Source organism: Myripristis murdjan, chromosome 13 (genome assembly GCF_902150065.1).
Source record: "Myripristis murdjan chromosome 13, fMyrMur1.1, whole genome shotgun sequence".
Lineage (NCBI taxonomy): Eukaryota > Metazoa > Chordata > Actinopteri > Holocentriformes > Holocentridae > Myripristis > Myripristis murdjan.
The window spans coordinates 41223866-41248865 of NC_043992.1; the positions used below are offsets into that span (position 1 = coordinate 41223866).

The window sequence follows — 25000 nt, forward strand, 5'->3', positions numbered from 1 at the left end:
GCCTCACCTGGGGAATGGGGACGGTGTTTACATGGTAACAGTAGTACTACTAAAACTCCTACCACTGCCTCAGTGGTAATCCCTATCTGTGTACCTGTATCAGTCCCAGCTCATCATGATTAGTATTACTAAATATAGTAATGATACTACTAGCAGTAGTAGTGCTTGTACTCCTACTTGTACCATTGGTCTCAATAGCATCAGGAGTAGTATCAGGAGTAGCATCAGTAGTAGTGACAGTAGCAGTACTCCTACCGTTGGCCTCAGTAGTATCAGTAGCAGTACTCCTAGCATAGGCCTCAGTGGTATCAGTAGCAGTACCAGTAGTAGCACTCGTACCGTAGGCCTCAGTGGTATCAGTAGCAGTACCAGTAGTAGTACTCGTACCGTAGGCCTCAGTGGTATCAATAGTAGTACCAGTAGTAGTACTGGTACCGTAGGCCTCAGTAGTACCAGTAGTAGTACTCGTACCGTAGGCCTCAGTGGTATCAGTAGCAGTACCAGTGGTAGTACTCGTACCGTAGGACTCAGTAGTATCAGTAGTAGTACCTGTAGTAGTACTCGTACCGTAGGCCTCAGTGGTATCAGTAGTAGTACTCGTACTGTAGGCCTCAGTGGTATCAGTAGCAGTATCAGTAGTAGTACTCGTACCGTAGGCCTCAGTGGTATCAGTAGCAGTACCAGTAGTAATACTCGTACCGTAGGCCTCAGTAGTATCAGTAGTAGTACCAGTAGTAGTACTCCTACCGTAGGCCTCAGTAGTACCAGTAGTAGTACTCGTACCGTAGGCCTCAGTAGTACCAGTAGTAGTACCCATACTGTAGGCCTCAGTGGTATCAGTAGTAGTACCAGTAGTAGTACTTGTACCGTAGGCCTCAGTGGTATCAGTAGTAGTACCAGTAGTAGTACTCGTACCGTAGGCCTCAGTGGTATCAGTAGTAGTACCAGTAGTAGTACTCGTACCGTAGGCCTCAGTGGTATCAGTAGTAGTATCAGTAGTAGTACTCGTACCGTAGGCCTCAGTAGTATCAGTAGTAGTACCAGTAGTAGTACTCGTACCATAGGCCTCAGTAGTACCAGTAGTAGTACTCGTACCGTAGGCCTCAGTAGTACCAGTAGTAGTACCAGTAGTAGTACTCGTACCGTAGGCCTCAGTAGTACCAGTAGTAGTACTCGCACCGTAGGCCTCAGTAGTACCAGTAGTAGTATTCGTACCATAGGCCTCAGTAGTACCAGTAGTAGTACTCATAGGCCTCAGTGGTATCAGTAGTAGTACCAGTAGTAGTACTCGTATCGTAGGCCTCAGTGGTATCAGTAGTAGTACCAGTAGTAGTACTCGTACCGTAGGCCTCAGTAGTGATCCTGCGCTGGGCGTAGGTCGCCAGTCCTTCGCTCAGCCACATCTCCTCCCAGGTGGCGTTGGTGACGGCGTTGCCGAACCAGCCGTGTGCGATCTCGTGGATGACGTCGATCAGCAGGAACTCTCTGCTCTCCAGGATGGACGCGATGATGAAGGTCAGACACGGGTTCTCCATGGCAACGATGGGGAAGGAGGGGGGGAGGAAGACGATGTCACACCTGAGGATCAACCACTGAGTCAGCCAAAATAAAGTTGACCTGGTCAGCAGCAGCAGTATTAGTGGCAATAGCAGTAATAGGAGCAGTAATAGTAGCAGTGGTAGTAGTAGAAGTACTAGTAGTAGGTTGGGGGTTCGGTGCCATGCTAAACGGCATCCCAGCAGTATTTGAGTGTTATTCTCTTTTCCTGCCCACATTTTCCCAGGTTATCCAGGGACTCAAACTAGCCACCTCTGGCTGCGTGGCCGTCATATTTCCCAGGTCATCGTGCGGCAGTGAACTCCACACAGAGCTCCCAGAATCCCCCTGTCTCCGCCTCACCTGCCCCACAGGTAGGGCCCGAACAGGTCCTCAGCCACGCCCAGCCAGCGCTCCACGCTGCCACCCAGCTTGTTCACCGCACACGACAACAAGCACGGCTCCGCCCACACCCGGCTCCTGCAAGGGGGTTGGAGGAGAGGAGGAGACGGGTCAAAGGTCAACTCTGTGTAACCTCTGTGAAGGCAGCTACACACACAAAACACACAAAACACACGCAGCCGAGGCTCGTTCTGCTGTCACCGAAAACATCAATTATTCTGCATCGCCACCAAAACGCTTCGCCAGCGTGTTCGGGCCGCGGTGCGCTTTCAGAGCGAGGCACAGGAAACTGCAGCCATGTGGACCGCCGTGTGGCCACAGAGCGAGGCGCAGGGCGAGCGAGGTGCGGGGTAAGTGAGCAAGGTGCGGAGCGAGCGAGGTGTGGGGTGAGCGAGGTTCGGCGTGAGTGAGGTGCAGGGCGAGCGAGCTTCAGGGTAAGTGAGCGAGGTGCAGGGCGAGCAAGGTTCGGGGCGAGCGAGGTGTGAGGAGAGCGAGGTTTGGGGAGAGCGAGGTTTGGGGCGAGCGAGGTTTGGGACGAGCGAGGTGTGGGTTGAGCGAGGTGCAGAGTAAGCGAGGTTTGGGGCGAGCGAGGTTTGGGTCGAGCGAGGTTTGGGGCGAGCGAGGTTTGGGACGAGCGAGGTGTGGGTTGAGCGAGGTGCAGAGTAAGCGAGGTGCGGGGCGAGCGAGGTGCAGGGTGGGCGAGGATCAGGACGAGCAAGGTTCCAGGTGAGCAAGGTTCTGGGCGAGCGGGGTTCAGGGTAAGTGAGCGAGGTTTGGGGCGAGCGAGGTGCAGGGTAAGTTAGCGAGGTTTGGGGCGAGTGAGGTGCGGGGTGAGCAGCTTTCGGGGTGAGCGAGGTGCAGGATGGGCAAGGATCAGGGCGAGCGAGGTTCCAGGTGAGCAAGGTGCAGGGTGAGCGAGGTTCAGGGCGAGCGAGGTGCAGGGCGAGCGACGTGCAGGGTAACTGAGCAAGGTGCGGGGCGAGGTTTGGGGCGAGCGAGATTTGGGGCGAACGAGGTGCGGGGCGAGCAAGGTTCGGGGCGAGCGAGGTGCGGGGCGAGCAAGATTCGGGGTGAATGAGGTGCAGGGTGGGCGAGGATCAGAGCGAGTGAGGTTCAGGGTAAGTGAGCGACATGCAAGGCGAGCGAGGTTTGGGGCGAGCAAGGTGCGGGGCGAGTGAGGTGTGGAGCGAGTGAGGTGCAGAGTGAGCGAGGTGTGGAGTGAGCGAGGTGCGGGGCAAGCGAGGTGCGGGGCAAGTGAGGTGCAGGGCGAGTGAGGTGCGGGGCAAGCGAGGTGCAGGGCGAGCGAGGTGCGGGGCGAGCGAGGTGCGGGGCGAGCGAGGTGCGGGGCGAGCGAGGTGCTGACCGCGGGCCGACGTCCACGTGCTGCAGCTCTCCGGCCACCAGCGCCACCAGGTAGGACGGCACCGGGAACTCCATGGAGAACTGGAACACTCGGTCCTGCTTGGAGTAGGAACTGCGAGACGCACTCATCAGCACCGTCACACCGTCCGGGACCTGAACAACAACAACAACAACAACAACAACATCAGTAACAACAACATCAGTAACATCAGTAACAACACTATAACAATATAACATTTGAGAAAAGGAACATTTCCTGGAGAAAATGTGTGATGAGTTTGGTTTTGAACTGTAGGATCAGCACTTTGAGCATTTCGACGTCTGAGTGGAGTCTCTCCTGCACACACTGGCTGACTGATACATGCAGTGGAGGTCTGTGTGATTGTCATTTAATCTATGTAATTAACGCATAATTCCACACAGTTTGACATATGGGACACCGTGGTAGCATATGAACTGTGGGACAAAAATGTTTTTAAAAATCCTTTAAATCTGCAAAACTCATTAAATATGCAAATTTGGCAGATTTTACAGGTACAGACAAGCAAAGAAACGTACAGAACAATAAAGCCCTGTGTCAGTGTCACATTACAGGGCTCCAGAGTTCTTATAGTTTTGTATTTTTCATTAGTTCTTATTTTTATTTTGTTTTTAATTTTTGTCACCAGCTCAGTTTAGTGCCAGCTCGGTCTCCAGAGTGGGTTTGCTGGTCTCAGCTGAGTTGTTCTTGGTGTCGGTGTGAGCTGGTTGTTTTATTCTATCTGGCCGGTGTTTGTCAGATTATATTCTGGGTGTTGTGCTGGGCTGAGCCTCTGACCACAGGAGGCTGAACTGGTCAGGAGGAGCTGGACTGGGAAATATATTTCAAATGAGGAACATTGTTGAAAAAAATTTTGAGAAGCACGGCTAATCTAATGTGATTTAAAACAAACCGACCAATCCCAGTATAGAAAGAAGAATGTGAAGGTGACGTCACGTCACGTTGCATTTTGGGTGTCGGCGCCATTTTTGAAGGAACGTGAATGTAAACAAAAGGATTGGGGAAATGAACAAGAACATGAGAAAGAATAAGAGCTAGGGGAGAAGAACAAGAAGAAAAAGAGATGGAGAAGCAAAAAGAAAATGAAGGAGGACCCTACTTTGACAAACTCAAATTAAACGAAGTGAAGCAAAGGCACACAGAGAAACTGACAGTGCTGAGCGGTGTTGATCCACACGTTTTGACGACCCCGATGTGCTCCCTCCACCGACTTATCCCGACACTGTGAACCATCTCGTTTTTGGACCGAGTGCATATACGTTAAAAGAATTCAAAACCAATGAATCTTTAGAAGCCCATGAGCAGTTCAGCGGTGGACGGGTGTGAGATTTGCTCATTCACAAGCCGGAGAACTGCGAGAACACGCTTTTCGAAGTGGAAGCGACTGTTCGGCGCAGAGAAGTGAAGACAGTCAGACAAACCTGCACACTGCGTCCTGCCTAGTCGTCAGCGTCATCGCTGCCAATGACTTTGTCAGCAAGGGAAGGCAATCACACAGTCTTAGGGTCCTTCTTCTAACGCCGCAAGAGCCCATCAGTAGCCATCCTGCCATCAATCGTGGTCAATTTTTTTGGGGTACTTAGATCTTTAGATCTCGAGTGTCATCTTTTATTCTTTATTTTTTATTTACTTAATCTTGTACTCTGTGGATACTGCTGAAAACTGTGAATTTCCTTCGGGATGAATAAAGTATCTATCTATCTATCTATCTAGTCATGTCAACAGAGTGCATGCTGCGGTGGGACATCAAATAAACGACACTTCTGCTGCTTCGTCACGACATCAGGCCTGGCTTGAGGAAAATCAGCACACCATCACCCACACCTTTGGAAATCAAACACTTCAGTGCAGATCTCCATAAAGCTGGTGGCCAATCTGCAGTGCTGAGAGTGCTGCCAGACTGCTGGTGGTCAAAACGTGTGGATCAACACCGCTCAGCACTTACTTTCTCTGTGTGCCTTTGCTTTGCGTTTAATTTGAGTTTGTCAAAGTAGGGTCCTCCTTCATTTTCTTTCTTCTTGTTCTCCTCCCCTAGCTCTTATTCTTTCTCATGTTCTTCTTGTTCGTTTTCCCAATCCTTTTGTTTACATTTGCGTTCCTTCACAAAAATGGCACTGACGCCCCACGATGCAAAGCGGCGTCACATAACTTCACATTATAATGTATAATCTGAGTCGGTGCATGTGGTGCAGGTCAGGGGTCAGAGGTCAGAGGTCACTCACTCGGACGGTGGCGGTGTAGGTGCTCTTGACGGCCGGCGTGTCGAAGCAGGGGAAGAAGGAGCGGTTACACACAGAGTGACCCTGAGTGAAGACCAGAGGGCGAGACTGACTGCAGGTCAGCTCCGAGTCCAGCCACCAGATCTGCTCTCACACACACACACACACACACACACACACACACACACACACACACACACACTATCAGGTTTTTAATCTCACTTTCAAAACTCACTTTCAACAAAAACTCATTGAAGAAGGAGGAGGAGAAGAAAACAAAGAAGAAGAAGAAGCAGGTGTTTGACGTCCCTGCAACACCTGGATGTGTATGAATGTATTTTAATCCAGACAGTTGACATACATACACACACACACACGTATACACACACACACACACACACACACACACACACACACACACACAGTGCTGCCAGACTGATGATGAACCTCAACAATTCTTCTATGGCGTCTCCATGGCAACAGATGACAAAGCGGCGAGTGTTTGATCCTTTTCAGTTCCTGTTTTATGGGTTTGTGTTGCCCCATGTGTCAGACACACACACACACACACACACACACACACACACACACACACTAAACACCCCAGTCCTCTCCACATGCGTCTGTGAAAACACTCAGGACTAATTTCCTCATCACGCTCTGTCGTTCCCTCCTCAGTGAGCCGACTCTTCCTCGACTTCCTCGTCTTCCCTGATCTGCCGAGTGATTCCCTGCGTTTCCCAGAATGCCTTTCAGCAACACCTAGAACACAGGCCTGAACTCGCCGCTCGCAGCAGCAGGAGAGCCAGAGCTTTAGAGCTTTAGAGCTTTTCCAGCTGACAATAACAGAGTCACCCTCGACCCAACTCGTCTCCTTTAAGCAGTGCATTGTGGTCTACGGAGGCTGCAGCGTTGCATTGTGGTCTACGGAGGCTGCAGCGTTGCATTGTGGTCTACGGAGGCTGCAGCGTTGCACTGTGGTCTACGGAGGCTGCAGCGTTGCATTCTGGTCTACGGAGGCTGCAGAGTTGCATTGTGGTCTACGGAGGCTGCAGCGTTGCATTGTGGTCTACGGAGGCTGCAGAGTTGCACTGTGGTCTACGGAGGCTGCAGCGTTGCACTGTGGTCTACGGAGGCTGCAGCGTTGCATTCTGGTCTACGGAGGCTGCAGCGTTGCACTGTGGTCTACGGAGGCTGCAGCGTTGCATTCTGGTCTACGGAGGCTGCAGCGTCGCATTGTGGTCTACGGAGGCTGCAGCGTTGCACTGTGGTCTACGGAGGCTGCAGCGTTGCATTGTGGTCTGTGAAAGCTGCAGCGCTGCATTGTGGTCTACGGAGGCTGCAGCGTTGCACTGTGGTCTGTGAAAGCTGCAGTGCTGCATTGTGGTCTGTGAAAGCTGCAGTGCTGCATTGTGGTCTATGGAGGCTGCAGTGTTGCACTGTGGTCTACGGAGGCTGCAGCGTTGCATTCTGGTCTACGGAGGCTGCAGCGTTGCATTCTGGTCTGTGGAGGCTGCAGCGCTGCATTGTGGTCTACGGAGGCTGCAGCGTCGCATTGTGGTCTGTGGAGGCTGCAGCATTGCATTGTGGTTTACGGAGGCTGCAGCGTTGCATTGTGGTTTACGGAGGCTGCAGCGTTGCATTGTGGTCTACGGAGGCTGCAGCGTCGCATTGTGGTCTGTGGAGGCTGCAGCATTGCATTGTGGTCTACGGAGGCTGCAGCGCTGCATTGTGGTCATTTTCAGGTTTAGGTTTTTTCTTTTTGCTGATTTTCGGGACCTTTCCTTGTAACTTCTTCCTGATTTCTAGATAACTGCTGGGTCATGTCTTGTGTATTAGCTTTGTGTTTTTGGGAGAAATCAGGGGAACCTGCTCAGGTTTCAAAGGGTTCTGAGGAGTTCAGGACCCCATGAAAGGAACCTCTTACCCTGTTGATTTGATGTTGAAACAGGAAGTTTGGGCGGGGCATGGTGCAGGGAAGAATCTCTCTCAGGTGCAAACCAACAGGATCTCAGTTTGGGAGAGAAGCATGCTTTTATTTTGAAGGGAAAGGTGGATGAGAGAGGACGTTTAAAAGCTTGTGGAGGTTTTATTGGCTGAAATTTTAATTTCCAGCAACTAGAGCAGGGTGACGTCACTGTTTAAGGAAGTGGAGGTCATGAGGTCATGTGAGGTCACCTCATAGGGACTTTCAAGTGTGTGTGTGTTTGGGTGTGTGTGTGTGTGTGTGTGTGTGTGTGTGTGTGTGTGTGTGTGTGTGTGTGTGCGTGCGTGCGTGCGTGTGTGTGTGCCTGCTCACCGCCGGCCCGTCTGTGGTGGTGTAGCGGACCGTGATCTGGAACATCCTGTTGGGCTTGGCGGCCGCCGCCGGCAGGCTGATGTTGAGCGACGAGCCGTAGTCTGTGAAGGGGTCGACCCGGTAGGTGAGGGAGACGGGCGCGTCCTGTCCGGAGCCGGGCACCTTGCAGTCGATGGAGTGGATGAGCAGCGAGGGGTGCGAGTCCAGCACCAGGGTCTGCACGCCGGGCCGGGCGGCCAGCAGGTCCAGCACCAGCCAGCCGCTCATCTCCTTCACGGCGAAGTTCAGCCGCAGGTCCAGGTGGACGTGCCGCAGCTGGAAGCTCTGGAAGTTGGAGGCCGAGGCCACGTCCACCAGCGGCGAGCAGCGCCCCGGCCCGGCGCCCGGCCCGGTGGTGCCGCCGGGGTCCCCGCAGCGCCCCCCGGAGACGGGGAGGACTTTACGGCAGCAGCACAGCGAGGTGGGTCTCTGATGCAGCTCCGCCATCCTGCAGCGGCTCCTCACAGCGGGCTGAACCTGCGACGCACCGCCTCCGACACTCCGGTGACCATAGGACCGCACACCCACACCCGACTACACCCGCAGCCGCCCGCAGGCTGCAGCCCGGGGGTCCTCAGCTAAATGAGGAGGAATTTCACTGCAATTCAACTGACTAGAAACTGACATCTACACCATTTAACTCCTCAACACCCGCAAAATTTAAACTGATTTCTTTCAAAGAAAAGAAAAAAAAGAGAGAAAAACAGCAATTATCAAATTGAGAAAAAAATTACGGGATCATTAGTGAATATTCAGGAGAAAAAATAGAAGAAAATCACCAGAACATCCATAAAAAATGAAAACAAGCACACTTTTTCTAATGTCAAGAAAACTATATTTATAGTTATTTTAAAATGATGTATTTAAAGGTCAGATCTCACTCTTGTGTTCAAATGCTTCATGTAGCTACAAACCAAAATATCTGTTGATAGAAGGGTCCGCGACTTTACTGAGAGTCAACCTGGAGGTCCACAACATGAAAAAGTTTCTTCTAGAAGCTTTTTACACGCGGACTGATCCAACTCAAAGCCCCGTTTGAAACCAGAAGTGGCTAATTTACATGGGAAAAATCTAATTAGCCCGATTAATCTGAATCCAGACCTGCAGCGGGTGTGAACCGGGACCGACTCCTGGTGGAAAACTCGGGTCTCAAACGGGCTTTTTAAAGCCACCGAGGAGGTGACCCGGGACGGACCGGGCTGCTTGTCCCGGAGCAGGCGGCTGTCTGACAGGGAGCCGGGCTAGCCTTAGCTCGGTGTCAGAGGCACGGAGGTGTTTTCCAGGCGGAGGAAACGGCGTCCAGCCCGCCGGCAGGACGGGTCGGCCGGCGGAGGTCAAAGCAGCGACCGCAGCAACACGACGAGCACCGACTAACTTCACCGTTTTTATCCGGTCACCCGGTTCCAGCAGCGGGCTAATTACCGGGAGGCTTTAGCGGACATTAGCGGGCAGAGAGGAGGACATTCTTCTGGTGTCAAAGGAGTGGCTCGGAGAATAACTCTCTATGTAAAATCCATCAGGACCGAGGCGAGGCGGCAGACCGGCGGCTCCTGCTGTGAAGTCTGCCCGGCTCCCCGCGCCTGCTGCCCGGCCGCAGATCCGGATTCTCCCCGCCGGGCCGCTGGTCGGCTGTCAGTTTGTGTGAGTTTTCATGGAGAAAATAATAATGGAGTTTCCAGAGCAGAATGAGTGGAAATGAGAGGAAGAGGAGGAGGAGGAGGAGGAGGAGGAGGCTCGGCTCCGGGCAAAAAAACAGGAAGTAACAACAGCAGGAAAAGTTTCTAGCGTCCTGTGGGGGGCGCTGGCGAGCCAATTATCTGCTGCAGGTTAGAGGTCACTCACGCTCACACACACACACACACACACGCACACACACGCCGTCTTTTTTGTTTTGTTGTGCCAACATTGATTTGACTTTTAATTCAGTTTTTATTCAGTTTCACTGAGTCCCCTGGTTATATTTCAGCTTGTGTTTTGGTGTTACATTGGAGAAAAAAAGCATAAAATGAAAAATAGTAATAAATAAACAAAATAAAACAAACTACAAACGATGGAAAAGGGGAAAATCTCTCTCTCTCACTCACTTTTTCTCATTTATATTGATTTTGACATTTTATTCCAATTTTATCCCCTTTCATGTAGCTCTCTGGCTGTATTCCAGCTTGTGTTTTGGCAGAGTAACACCACATACAGTCTGTCTGTGTGTGTGTGTGTGTGTGTGTGTGTGTGTGTGTGTCTGTCTGTCTGTCTGTCTGTCTGTCTGTCTGTCTGCATCTTCAGATTATTCTGGTGAGATCAGGTGACTGATCCTCCAGCCATTCATTTATGTTTTTGTTTTTTTTTTGTTTTGTTTTTTTCCAAATTCCGGTTTGATTTCTTTATCGTTTGCTGTTTGTATTTGAATTCTGTAAAGCGTGTCTGTTCTACAAATAAAGTTTATTCTCTTCATTATTATTGTTATTATTATTATTATTATTATTATTATTTTAGCATTTAACAGCACGTCTTCCTGTCTGCTTCCCTGTCTGCTCCACTGCTGCATTTTCAAAATTACACTGTTTGTCCTGAGGGGGGCGCCACAGCGACTGAAGCTCCTCTCTTCTGGTTGAAGCGCCCACACACACACACACACACACACACACACACAGCTGTAAACTGAGAAGCTCATGTGCTGCTGATTTATTGATGGCAAAATAATAATCATCTGTTTGCCCACTGCTCTCATAACCACCTTTTGACTATGGTACCATGACTAAACAATTATAACAACAATAGTAATAAAAATATCCTGGCAATTAATATTATGAAAACATTAAAAAAAAAATGAAGTCTTAACTCCCATCAATCATTTCTCTAATACAGATAGATAAATCAAAAATTGCAAAAAAGTATTAAAATTGCCTCAAATATTCAAAATTAAAAGGAAATTTATGACTTTAACCTCAGAAATTCTGAGTTTCTTTCTCAGAATATTACACCCCACATGGGAGGGGGGGGGGGGGGGGGGGGGGGGGGGGGCATTATCATATTAGCAAAAATTTACCAGAACATTAGTAAAAATAAATAAATAAATAAATAAATGATTTTTTTTTTTTTTTTAAAAAGTGCAAAAATCTGCTGTTTAAATGCTTCACATGTATTTCAAGCATCTAACCCTTTGATTAAAAAAAAATTAGTAAAAAAAAAAAAAAAAAAGACATAAAAAGACCAGAAAATTTACTAAAAAAAAAAAAAAAAAAAAAAAAGCAAATCTTTTGGTAAATTAGCAAATAAATAAATAAAAATTAAAACAAATAAATAAAAAATCAGAAAATGAGTTTAAACAAAATAAGCTAAGCCAAAGACATGAAAAGGACATTGCTAAGAAATTTTTAAAAACCCAAGAAAAATTTATAATTATTTATTTTATATAAAATTAAAGTACAATAAAAATGAACACAAAATGACCCCCCCACACAGACAGAAATGACAAGAAAATGACTCAAAACACTCTGAGACCAACTCTTCATCTTAAAATAGTTTATTGACAATATTGGAAACCAGAATCCCCCCACCCCCCCACCCCCCCACCCCCCGACAAGGCAGTTATCAAGTCATGCTATAAGGCTGTTAGAAAAACACAGACAGACAGACAGACAGACAGACAGACAGACACTCTACAAGGCTTGTTTGGAGGTTGTCATTACAGTAACAGTGCTGATCTCTGATTGGCTCACATTGTGAGACCTGACATGCTGATTGGTCCAGAACAGAAGCTTCCATCGCCAAAAAAAAAAAAAAAAACCCTTAAACTTTCCCTGTTTGTTCATGAGCTGATCCTGCAGAAACATGTTTATTTTGTTTTATTTTATTTTATTAAACAGCGTCACAGCAGCAGCAGACACTGATAGAACTAAATAAATAATAACAAAGTAATAATAATAATAATAATAATAATAATAATAATAATAATAAAGTCAAACTACCAACAGGATGGAACCGACTGAGAGGCAGCAAGAAAGACCTGCTTGATTTGAAAGAAGTGACGTCAGGCGCTTTGCTCCAAAATAAATCATCATCATCATCATGGTTTACGCTGCAATCAGGAAGAAGGAAACGCAGAGGGAGGGGTCATGTGACCGTTTGTTTCTCATCAGCTGTGCTTCTGAAACAGCCGCTGATCAATTTCCAGCCAATAAAGGAGCCATTTAACATCTGGCAGTTAAATCTCTAATTCCTATAAGCCCCTCCCCTTCCATCCCCAAGCAGCCTATCACATCCTGCCAGGTCACCCATGTGATTGAAGTGTTTGTTCTTGATTGGCAAGCCTGTTTAAATAAAGGTTAGGTAAAAGGACCCAGGTCTGTGTTGGCCAGATTCACACGGCGTCTCGGCTGCGGTGAGGAACTCCAGAGGGACGCCGGCTCCCATTTCAAGGTCAAACAACAGATTTGATCACCTGTTAGCTACAGCAGCTAACGTTAGCATTCAGCCACTTCCTGGCTAAGGGTACTGCTTGACAGCGTCACCTGATACGTCAGGAACGGAGTCAGTTATTCTGAAATATGAACAAACAAGCTGGACACGTTCCTTTACGCCCAGCTGCTAAAGCCTGGAGTTAAACTGTGAGGCCCCGAGAGAACGTGACAGAACCTTCCTGAGCTCCGCAGAACATGAGAACGCAGCAGGACAGCTAACGTTACCCTGCTAACGTTACCCTGCTAACATTACCCTGCTAACATTACCCTGCTAATGTTACCCTAACATTAACCTGCTAACGTTACCCTGCTAACATTACCCTGCTAACGTTACCCTGCTAACGTTACCCTAACATTAACCTGCTAACGTTACCCTGCTAACGTTACCCTTCTAACATTACCCTGCTAACGTTACCCTGCTAATGTTACACTACTAATGTTATCCTGCTAACGTTACCCTGCTAACGTTACCCTGCTAACGTTACCCTGCTAACGTTACCCTGCTAACGTTACCTTGCTAACGTTACCCTGCTAACGTTACCCTGCTAATGTTACACTACTAATGTTATCCTGCTAACGTTACCCTGCTAATGTTACCCTGCTAATGTTACCCTGCTAACGTTACCCTGCTAACGTTACCTTGCTAACGTTACCCTGCTAACGTTACCCTGCTAATGTTATCCTGCTAATGTTACCCTGCTAATGTTATCCTGCTAATGTTACCCTGCTAATGTTATCCTGCTAATGTTACCCTGCTAATGTTACCCTGCTAATGTTATCCTGCTAATGTTACCCTGCTAATGTTATCCTGCTAATGTTACCCTGCTAACACAGTTAGTTTTTAATAAGTGAGTCTCCATGTTCACTGAGATTTCACTGTTCAGTTCCTGCTTTCCTGTCATGTGACGCTAATGCTAACGTTAGCCAGGAGGTGGCTGGATGCTAACATTAGCCAGGAAGTGGCTGGATGCTAACGTTAGCCAGGAAGTGGCTAGTGGTTAGCTGCTGTAGCTAACAGCTGATCAAATCTGGTGTTTTATTTTGAAATCTGAGCCGCCGTCCCTCAGGAGTTTGTCTCTGCGTCGTCTCCTCAGCTGTTCCTCGGTCAGGAGGCGGTGGAACCTCAGCAGCTTGTGGTTCTCTGTGGTTCTCTGTGGTTCTCTGCCGAGCAGCTGGAGCACAGCAGCACCGCAGGAGGACGGCGGCGGGGGGGCAACATGGCCGCCGCCGCGTGGACCTGGTGTTTACAGTTTGCAGGCTCACAGGACACCAACAGATTAATATACACAAAATGTTTTTCTTGTTGTTGTTGTTGCAAAAAAGCAACAGTAAGTCAGTGATGACGGCGACACATAATTATTACGTGACACAGAGCTCTGTCGCACGCAGAGCCTGCAGAGCTTCTACAGATCCTAGAACCCAGAGCTTTGCTATGAATATAGCTACATGTAGAGCTCACATTTCCTCTATTAGTTCAGAATATACAGTACAGTGACGGCGACAGCACCTCCTCTCTCCGCCTGTCTCACACTCGCTCCGCTCCACCGCGTTAGCCTCCCGCGCTAACGTGACGTTAGCCTAGCCGCTAAGCGCTAACGCCTGCCAGGGATGCCACTTTGCATTTCCTAGTACAGCGACAGAATTTCTCATTAGCTTACATTCAATCTCTACTCTACGTAATATTAGCCATAAGCACTGATGCCCAAACCTAACCTAAACTAAAATAAAAAAATATTAATAATAAAAAAACATCAGTGCTGTACTAGCAAATCCAAATTAGCACCAGGAACAAGGATCAGATTTCTGCTTTTAAAGAAAAAGACGGTGAACCCTGCAGTGCTTCCTCTGCGGGGCGGTGTGGCACCGCCGGCAGGAGGGAGGGACCGCAGGATAAAGAACAGAAGAAGAAGAAATCTGAGCCGCGTGTCCACTAACCCATAGATATCTATAATAAAGGCCTTTATTATAGATATCTATGCACTAACCCACCAGGCCGTCTGCACGGCAGCCTGCACGGCTCTGACTGACTGCACTGTGCTACAGACAGGCAGACAGACAGGCAGGCAGACAGACAGGCAGACAGGCAGACAGACAGACAGGCAGGCAGACAGACAGACAGACAGACAGACAGACAGACAGACAGGCAGACAGGCAGGCAGACAGACAGACAGGCAGACAGGCAGACAGGCAGACAGCCAGGCAGACAGACAGACAGACAGACAGACAGACAGACAGGCAGACAGACAGACAGACAGACAGACAGGCAGACAGACAGACAGACAGACAGACAGACAGACAGACAGGCAGACAGACAGACAGACAGACAGACAGGCAGGCAGACAGACAGACAGACAGACAGGCAGACAGACAGACAGACAGGCAGACAGACAGACAGACAGGCAGACAGACAGGCAGGACCCTGGAGCAGAGCAGGTGTGATGTCACAGGCTGAAGGTAAAGGCTTTTCATTTACAGCACAAACTCCAACCTGCTGCTTCCACCAGCAGAACCTGGAGAGCCAGTCAAGTGCAACTGAAGCAGCTGCAGCAGCTTGTGGTGTGTGTGTGTGTGTGTGTGTGTGTGTGTGTGTGTGTGTGTGTCCAACATGGCCGCCAGTCTCGGTGCGGTGGTGTTGTTGTTTCCGCTGAGGCTGACGGGGCGGGGTCAGAGGTCACCTCATCCTCTCACTGAGACCTTGTTCTCCACAGCAGCCAGCATGGAGCCGAATCGGGAGTTCTCATTGGCCAGGAGTTTGGCCGGCTCGTCAAACTCCACCACCTGGACCAATCAGATAAAGACACACCTTTATTCTGACTGCATCACAGCTGCAGGTCACCTGGCAGCCTCACACACACACACACACACACACACACACACACACACACACACACACACACACACACACACATATACATACATACATACAAACATATACATACAAACACATACAAACACACACACACACACACACACACACACACACATACACACACACACACACACACACACACACACACACACACACATACATACAAACATATACATACAAACACATACAAACACACACACACACACACACACACACACAGCTCACTTTTACTTTGAAAATCATAGTGCTGATACTGTATCAACTGGTGTTGTACTGTAGTACTGATACTGTAGTACTGATACTTATTTATACTGCAGTGCAGTACTATTTATACTGCAGTGCAGTACTGCAGTATAAATATTGCAGTAGTGGTCCAGGTGTGGTACCTGTCCCTATAGATGCAGTATAAATAGTGCAGTAGTAGTACAGGTGCAGTAGTAGTAGTACAGGTGTAGTAGTGGTCCAGGTGCGGTACCTGTCCCTGTAGATGCAGTATAAATATTGCAGTAGTGGTCCAGGTGCGGTACCTGTCCCTGTAGATGCAGTATAAATATTGCAGTAGTGGTCCAGGTGCGGTACCTGTCCCTGTAGATGCAGTATAAATATTGCAGTAGTGGTCCAGGTGTGGTACCTGTCCCTATAGATGCAGTATAAATGGTGCAGTAGTAGTACAGGTGCAGTAGCAGTACAGGTGCGGTACCTGTCCCTGTAGATGCAGTATAAATAGTGTAGTAGTAGTACAGGTGTAGTAGTGGTCCAGGTGTGGTACCTGTCCCTGTAGATGCAGTATAAATATTGCAGTAGTAGTACAGGTGCAGTAGTAGTAGTACAGGTGTGTACCTGTCCCTGTAGATGCAGTATAAATAGTGCAGTAGTAGTAGTACAGGTGTAGTAGTAGTGGTCCAGGTGTGGTACCTGTCCCTATAGATGCAGTATAAATATTGCAGTAGTGGTCCAGGTGTGGTACCTGTCCCTGTAGATGCAGTATAAATAGTGCAGTAGTAGTACAGGTGCAGTAGTAGTAGTACAGGTGTAGTAGTGGTCCAGGTGTGGTACCTGTCCCTATAGATGCAGTATAAATATTGCAGTAGTAGTACAGGTGCAGTAGTAGTAGTACAGGTGTAGTAGTGGTCCAGGTGTGGTACCTGTCCCTGTAGATGCAGTATAAATATTGCAGTAGTGGTCCAGGTGCGGTACCTGTCCCTGTAGATGCAGTATAAATATTGCAGTAGTGGTCCAGGTGCGGTACCTGTCCCTGTAGATGCAGTATAAATATTGCAGTAGTGGTCCAGGTGCGGTACCTGTCCCTGTAGATGCAGTATAAATATTGCAGTAGTGGTCCAGGTGCGGTACCTGTCCCTGTAGATGCAGTATAAATATTGCAGTAGTGGTCCAGGTGCGGTACCTGTCCCTGTAGATGCAGTATAAATATTGCAGTAGTGGTCCAGGTGTGGTACCTGTCCCTGGTTGAGCACCAGGATGCGGTCGCAGCCCAGCACGGTGTGCAGGCGGTGTGCGATGGTGAGCGTGGTGCAGTGCTGGAAGGAGCTGCGCAGCGTCTCCTGGACCAGAGCGTCCGTCTCGCTGTCCATCGCCGCCGTCGCCTCGTCCAGGATCAGCACCTGCAGGACGCAGCCGGCCAATCAGAGCACAGCGGGACGCAGCCGGCCAATCAGAGCACAGCGGGCCATGGCTTCAGCCAATTACGTGTCAGATTGCTGGGCTTAGCTGGATCTCATGTCACCTTTCCTGTCTCTCTCTCTGACCCTCCCTCCCTGTCTCTCTCTCTGACCCTCCCTCCCTCCCTGTCTCTCTCTCTGACCCCTCCCTCCCTGTCTCTCTCCCTCTGACCCCTCCCTCCCTGTCTCTCTCTCTGACCCCTCCCTCCCTCCCTCCCTGTCTGTCTCACCTTGCATTGCCTCAGCAGGACTCGGGCGACACACAGCAGCTGTCTCTCTCCCACTGAGAAGTTCTCTCCGTTTTCCACAACCTCTGAGTCCAGCTTCAGAGGCAGCTGTGATATCTGAGACAGACAGACAGGCAGACAGACAGACAGACAGGCAGACAGACAGGCAGACAGACAGACAGACAGACAGACAGAAAGACAGACAGGCAGACAGACAGACAGACAGGCAGAAAGACAGACAGGCAGACAGACAGACAGGCAGAAAGACAGACAGGCAGACAGACAGACAGACAGACAGGCAGAAAGACAGACAGGCAGACAGACAGACAGACAGGCAGAAAGACAGACAGGCAGACAGACAGACAGTCAGACAGACAGACAGGCAGAAAGACAGACAGGCAGACAGACAGACAGACAGACAGACAGGCAGAAAGACAGAAAGACAGACAGGCAGACAGACAGACAGACAGACAGACAGACAGATTTCTCCATTACGGCTCTGGATCCTCTGAGGTGATATGACACTGTGATGCTGTGGTGTGTTTTCTGTCTGGTTCATATGAATTTACGTGTGTGTGTGTGTGTGTGTGTGTGTGTGTGTGTGTGTGTGTGTTGACTCACACACTCCTTCATGTGCGTTCTGTCCAGAGCATCCCAGATCTGCTCCTCTCTGTACTGGCTAAATGGATCCAGATTAAACCTGCATGCGCACACACACACACACACACACACACACACACACACACACACACACAGGCAGATAACTGTCACTGTGCTGCTCTACACATAGATGATCAACACATGGCTAATACTAATCTAATCTAATCTCATAAAGTTTAGTATAATCTAATCTTGTTGAATCTAATCTGATCTAATATGGTTTAATGTAATCTAATCTAATCTAGTTTAATCTCGTCTAATCTAGTTGAATCTAATCTGGTCTAATATAACAAAGTTTAATATAACCTGTTTCTAACCCTAATTTGATTTAATCTAATCTAATCTAATACAGTTTAATCTAATTTAATATAGTTTAATCTAATCTAATCTAATGTAATACATCTTAATCTAATCTAATACAGTTTAATGTAATCTAATCTAATCTAATCTAATCTAGTTTAATCTAATCTAACATAGTTTAATCTGATCTAATCTAGTTTAATGTAATCTAATCTAATTTAATCTGATCTAATCTAGTTTAATCTAATCTAATCTAATCTAAAGTAATCTAGCTTCATGTAATCTAATCTTGGTTAATCTAATCAAACATAGTTTAATCTGATCTAATCTAGTTTAATCTAAGGGGCTGAGACACACCAGGCTCAGACGTGGTGGGACTCTGGTGGTCTGCTAAACGCTGCCGGGGATTTTTTTATTTCTGTGTTTCTTACTGTACACAGCTAGGTGGCGCTCCAGCAGGGTGGGCGCAGCAGGTAAACAAACAAACAAACAAACTAACTAACTAACTAAAAACAAACTAAAACAAACGCCCGCTGACGTGATGCGGTGCGTCCGTGCCCGCTGGACTTCAGGTGTACCTTCTCCAAACTTTTCACGGAAATGTTCCCAGTAGGTATGTACCCGAACCCGAACCTGATATTCAGAAGTCCATGAATAACACTTTGATCCTGAATAGTTTCTCCTCATTATCCGGGAGTTTTTTTCTAAAGGAAAAAAAACGTTTGGATGCGTGTTTTGAGGCTGATTTTGAGCCAATTACAAGAGATTAAAACAAAACGTCACAAAAACATGTTGCTGTGTGTTTTGAGCCGATCACATCTGAGACGCTGCCACACTTTGGTTTTTCCATCAGACAGGAAGTGCTCACCGCCTGATGCTTCCAGGGTCTCAACAAGTTACTCAGTAGAGCCGAGCCCCCAGGAGCAGCGCCGTGCACTGAAGCCAGTTTTACCTAGTGGCCAAACGTGGAACTGCAGCATCACGTGACGCTCTGTGGCCCACAAAGCATTTTCCTCAGAGACGGTAACGGGAAAAGAAGCGGCTATAAAACGGTGGATACATGTTTTTGAGCGCCACCGCCCCAAACGCCAAACGACTCGTTTCACAGCAGAATTTGATCCATTCAGTCCGATCACGTTTGGAAAGTCTAGAAGAGCCACAAGATTAAATGATTTTATTCTAGTTAGCCGAGAGCTAAACCCGAAGTTAGCCGGCGAGCTCGGCGGAAGTCTCTAGTGCGCCCACTTCCGCTTTCTTCCCGAATCCGAACCTGAATACAAATAGTGCAGTGGCTGTACACCCCTATTTCCAAGGCCTGTAAATGATGAGATTAAGAGTCCAGACTGGGCCAGGTGGCCAGGTGGTCCCACCTGATGGTGCCGCTGAACAGCACCGGCTCCTGAGGGATGATGGACAGCTTGCTGCGCAGGTCGGCCAGGCCGATGTCGCTGATGTCCACGCCGTCAATCATGATGGAGCCGCCGCAGCGCTCGACCAGCCTGAACAACACCACACCCAGAGACGACTTCCCTGCAGGAGACAGGCAGACAGACAGACAGACAGGCAGACAGACAGACAGACAGACAGACAGACAGACAGACAGACAGACAGACAGATAGGAGGGATATATCATGTTAATAATTATAAAGTTATTGCATTGTTTTATATAGTTTTCTTCTTCTTTTTGCGAATTTCTTTCAATTTCTTTCAAAAACATGAAAAAGGCGATGAGGAAATTGGCTAAAAATGATCCACAACATGTACAAGAAATGAGTAAAAATTACAGGAAAATAACCTGAAAAGTACTGTTTTTTAATATGACCAGACAACTATATGTAAAACGGTTAAAATGATGTATTTAAAGGTCAGATCAGTGATGCTGGATCAGATTTCTTGAGTTTGAATGTTTGTGAGCATCACCAATGCCTTTCACAAGGTGACCCCTTACTTTGAAAAGCCCTGAACTCGCCAACAGGATGTGGAGCACTGAGGCCTCTAAGAGGAGTCGCTCTTCACAGCGACTCCTCTTACTGTCCACACTGAGCTATATGTTACTGAGGACGCTGCTGTGTTTTTACTGCTTCCAGCGGAGGATCTCCCCCGGCGCCGTCCCACCTGAGCCGGTGCGTCCCACGATGCCGACCTTCTCCTTGGGTCGGATGCAGCAGGAGACCCTGTTGAGCACCAGCGGCAGGTTCTCCTGGTACCTCATCTCCACCTCCTGCAGCACCAGCTCCCCCTGCTGGGGCCAGTCCACCGGGGGAGCGCGACCTTTGACCCGGGCCGGGGCCTCCTGGGACAGAGACTGGGACAGACACACAGGAATACAGACAGAAAACTGAAAACTGAAAACTTCTAGCAGCAACAGCTTTGAGATGAAGATCTAACCAAAACAAACGAATGATCTGTATTAAAGAGCACAACAGGAGGTGGGCGTGGCCAAACGTCAAACGACACCCCACAAGGCCCCCTTTGGAGAAACTGCATAAAAATGAAGTGGGCGTGGCCTGGGAGGAAGTGGGCGTGGTCCAATCTGTGTGAGAAGTTAACATGTCGTTCCTTAGCTTGGAACAAACCTCGTGTTAAAATTTTGAGGTGTTACTGATTCATAGTCTCGCCCTCTGATGTCATCAGGTGTGAGGCAGAACCGGTGATGTGAAGGTAAATAAAAAGGAGGGTGACCTCTGACCTCCAGTCACCTTCACTGTCATGTTTTTATGTTTTTTATCTCTATATAACGAGATCCAGTGTCTGGTTCTGACTCTGTGAGCTCAGGAGGCTGAAACACCGCCTGCAGGTCCTGCTGTGCTCCGTCCGTCTGTCCTGACCATCAGCACACTGTGAAACCCAGTGTGTGTGTGTGTGTGTGTGTGTGTGTGTGTGTGTGTGTGTGTGTGTGTGTACCTGGATGTACTGGTGGATCCTCTCCACAGAGGTGAAGCGAGCTTCAGTCTCAGAGGCCAAACGCACCGTGAACTGGAACAAACCTGTGAGCTGACACAGAGACACGCACCGCCACCGCATCATCATCATCATCATCATCACCATCATCATCATCATCATCATCATCATCACCATCATCATCATCATCATCACCATCATCACCATCATCATCACCATCATCATCACCATCACAATCATCATCACCATCATCATCATCATCATCATCATCCTCATCATCACCATCATCATCTTCATCACCATCATCATCATCATCACCATCATCATCATCATCATCATCCTCATCATCTTCATCACCATCATCATCATCATCACCATCATCATCATCATCATCATCATCAACATCATCATCATCATCATCATCATCATCACCATCATCAATATCACCATCATCATCTTCATCATCATCATCATCATCACCATCATCATCATCATCACCATCATCATCATCATCATCATCATCATCATCACCATCATCAATATCACCATCATCATCATCTTCATCATCATCATCATCATCATCCTCATCATCACCATCATCATCACCATCATAACCATCATCATCAGCAGCACCATCATCATCATCATCACCATCATCATCATCATCATAATCATCACCATCATTATCATTATCATCATCACCATTATCATCATCATCACCATCATCATCATCATCTTCATCATCATCATCATCATCATCATCATCATCATCACCATCATCATCACCATCATCACCATCATAATCATCATCATCACCACCATCATCATCACCATCATCATCATCATCACCATCATCATAATCATCACCATCATTATCATTATCATCATCACCATGATCATCATCATCACCATCATCATCATCATCTTCATCATCATCATCATCACCATCATCATCACCATCATAACCATCATCATCAGCACCATCATCAGCAGCAGCAGCACCATCATCATCACCATCATCATCACCGTCATCATAATCATCATCATCACCACCATCACCATCATCATCATCATCACCACCATCATCATCACCATCATCATCATCATCATCACCATCATCATCACCATCATCACCATCATCATCATCATCTTCATCATCATCATCACCATCATCATCACCATCATCATCATCATCACCATCTTCATCATCATCATCTTCATCTTCATCAGACCTGTGTGCGACTCAGAATGTGGATGAATCTCCATCGTCCGGAGACTCTGAGCCAAAGTAACGGCACTGAGAAAAAATCCTGGAACTGGAATCTCGTTCACTCAAACTGAACAACCAATCACCTCAAGGAGGCGTGGCTACCTCAGCACTAATCTCAGGTGGGAGGGGCTTGGAAGAGGGACTGAGTTTCAGGTGTGAAAGATGTTTGAGGTCAAATGTTGTTTTTAGAGTTCTCTTTGCGTGTAGCTAGCAAAGACCAGTGACGTTGTTGCTACTGCAGTTTTATTGAAGATTAATTTGAGGCTGTTTGAGGAACACAGCAGGGAGGAACACTAATGAGCCAGTCTCCACCCGTCTCTAACCAGCTGCTCTGCTTGAACTTCTCCAGACTGCCGCTGTTTTCCTCAGAGCTCCGTGAGATGAGGGCGGGGTCAACAACACACTTCCTGTCACGAGGAGAGTTGCTGTATGTTGTAGGTGTCAGGGATGACAGCGGCGTCGGCTTACCTGCACGGCGTAGGAGATGGCGAGGCCGGCGTAGGCGGGCGGGATCTGCCCGTGCATCAGCACCATCATGAGAGCGGTGACGCTGATCAGAGCCACGCTGATGACGTCGAGCCGCACGGCCAGCCAGCGCATCGCACAGCTGAACAGGTAGAACGGAGCCTGGTTCTGGTCCAGCAGGTCCTCGTACCTGGAAGCACACACAACACACAGGCGGCCATGTTGGAGGTCTGCAGAACAGCTAATCATTTTTGACTGGTCATACATGGTTTTCACACGACAAGACTTTTCACTTTTTACTGCAGCATCACTTCCTGTTTACACTGAGAAGACGACTGCCAGCTTTACGGCAACATGTGGCCGAGAGCAGCTTTAATGTTGTACACACAGCTTCTCTCATCCCTCTGCTTTCATCACACAGGACCTCGACGTGCTGCTCTGCTGGGGGGTCAGACAGCTGGGGGGTCCCAGGTGTTTAACCTGTGTGGGACTTCATCCAGGTCACCGGCTCCTTTAGTGCTCCTCCTGGTTGTGACCGCCGTCATTAGCGTTGTTAGGGTCACCTGACTCCCGGAGGGAACTATCAGGTCATTATGGACAGATGATGGGAAAGAGGAGTGAAAGAGGGGACAGAGCAACCATCTTCCAGCAGAGGAGGACGTCTCACACACCACCTGCCTTCAACCTGCAACACCGTCCTGTCATCCCCTCACAGGAAGTGGAACCGTTCGCCTTTTACCTCTCGTAAACCCAAACCCAGCAGCCACCCTGCCAACGCGTGTCAGGTGACCCTAACGCGTGTCAGGTGACCCTAACGTGTGTCAGGTGACCCTAACGCGTGTCAGGTGACTCTAATGCGTGTCAGGTGACCCTAACGTGTGTCAGGTGACCCTAACGACATTAACGACGGTCATCACAGCAGGGAGGAGCACTAATGAGCCAGGTAACGTCCCCACACAGGTGAAACACCTGGGGCTCCTCACCAGTCTGAAGAACTGAACTGAAAAAGCTTCTGGGATGAGAAGTGAAACACCTCCAAACACCTCCAGGCGCCCGTTCAGCTCTACATGAATGAGCAGATATGACGCTGTGGACCGAGGGCTCCATCACTCTTCCTCAGGCTGGAGACCAAAGTTGGCCGTTTGAAATAAAAAATGACTTCCTGCTACAATAAACTGATCAGTGAAACCTCAGTCTAACTTGTCTGATGGTTCATGTCAAACTGTGTCTCTCCTGTGTAATCTGAGTTTCAGAAGGTTTCCCAGTCCCACACCTGTGCAGGAAGTCCCGCCCCCTGCCGTAGGCCTGCAGCGTGGCCAGGCCCTGTATGCTGGACGTGATGTGGGAGATGAAGGGCGACAGCGTCACGTTGTCCAGGCGCTTCAGCTCACGCACCAAGACCCTGGAGACGCCGTGGAGCACGGCGAACAGGACGACCAGCGGGCCCACCGCAGCCAGGAACCATGGGAAAACACAGCTGATGACGGCCAGGCAGAAGAAGACCAGGATCACATTCTGGATGAACATCTCAGCCTGGAAGGGCAGGCGGGTGTCGACTGAGAGACAGAGACAGACAGGCCGTCAGCTCATGCCAAGAGATCTGACCAACACACGAGCTGGACCCATCAGAGCGATATTATCAGATTAATTCACTGCACACAAACACACCTGGGAGGTGAGTGAATACAGGGCCAGGTGTCGCAGCGTAGAGATACAGTGGCAGTTGTGCAAAAGAAAGTAATTCCACCAGTTTCAAAGATAAGAGCCCATAATATGAATCTCAAGCAAACGTGTGCATCCTTGAAACTATTTTTCAGCTCAAAATGGAGTTTTTGTTTTTTGGTCCAGATCCACTTCATTCATTCATGTTGGAGGAAAACAGTCACGGTGCAGCGCTCGTTCTCTCCACAGGGAGGCGCTGATGGTCAAACCTGGAAGATCGGTTACCAGTCCAGTAATTTTAGGCCAAAATTGGGGTCAACCTAGGACAAATCGCAAGAGAAGCAAACTCGACTGATTTTGTATCCTCAGTTTGTCCTTGAATTAAAAGGTTACTATATATTAACCTTTTAATGCAAGGTTACTATATTTATAGTAACTTTTTAATTCACTGTTTAAATATCTGTTCTGGCATTTATTCCAATTAGCGCATATCAAATCAGATAATGTGTGATATGCATGTGTAAACAGAATAATTCAAAGAACTTGTAATAGACTTTTTTTCTTGTCTTTGTGTGTGTAATCAACTTGTGAATTTTTATAGTGATATCTGAAA

The 25000-nt window shown here is 48.3% G+C and overlaps 3 protein-coding genes across 4 annotated transcripts in view; all 3 read right to left on the reverse strand.

The window, feature by feature from the left end:
* rnpepl1 (arginyl aminopeptidase like 1) overlaps nucleotides 1-9665 on the reverse strand; it is a 20192-nt gene extending 10527 nt beyond the window's left edge. Inside the window, exons 1-7 of the mRNA XM_030066550.1 lie at nucleotides 8999-9665; nucleotides 7859-8475; nucleotides 5563-5703; nucleotides 3302-3453; nucleotides 1900-2016; nucleotides 1343-1578; nucleotides 1-7 (exon numbers count right to left, since the gene is read on the reverse strand). The exon at nucleotides 1-7 is cut by the window's left edge and continues 107 nt beyond it. Coding sequence (XP_029922410.1) covers nucleotides 1-7; nucleotides 1343-1578; nucleotides 1900-2016; nucleotides 3302-3453; nucleotides 5563-5703; nucleotides 7859-8344 — 1139 coding nt within the window. The 5' untranslated portion in view covers nucleotides 8345-8475; nucleotides 8999-9665. The remainder of the gene's footprint in view (nucleotides 8-1342; nucleotides 1579-1899; nucleotides 2017-3301; nucleotides 3454-5562; nucleotides 5704-7858; nucleotides 8476-8998) is intronic.
* Nucleotides 1-25000, reverse strand: part of LOC115369788 (NACHT, LRR and PYD domains-containing protein 12-like) — a 322926-nt gene that overhangs the window by 154418 nt on the left and 143508 nt on the right. The window lies entirely within an intron of this gene.
* The window catches only part of abcc5 (ATP-binding cassette, sub-family C (CFTR/MRP), member 5), a 31962-nt gene continuing 21679 nt past the window's right edge, over nucleotides 14718-25000 (reverse strand). For both annotated transcript variants that reach the window (XM_030066535.1, XM_030066534.1), the window contains 9 exons: nucleotides 23999-24281; nucleotides 22729-22915; nucleotides 20994-21083; nucleotides 20205-20394; nucleotides 19460-19619; nucleotides 17751-17829; nucleotides 17133-17246; nucleotides 16681-16845; nucleotides 14718-15132 (listed from right to left, as the gene is read on the reverse strand). In XM_030066535.1, the coding sequence (XP_029922395.1) occupies nucleotides 15031-15132; nucleotides 16681-16845; nucleotides 17133-17246; nucleotides 17751-17829; nucleotides 19460-19619; nucleotides 20205-20394; nucleotides 20994-21083; nucleotides 22729-22915; nucleotides 23999-24281 (1370 nt within the window). In that variant the 3' untranslated portion in view covers nucleotides 14718-15030. The remainder of the gene's footprint in view (nucleotides 15133-16680; nucleotides 16846-17132; nucleotides 17247-17750; nucleotides 17830-19459; nucleotides 19620-20204; nucleotides 20395-20993; nucleotides 21084-22728; nucleotides 22916-23998; nucleotides 24282-25000) is intronic.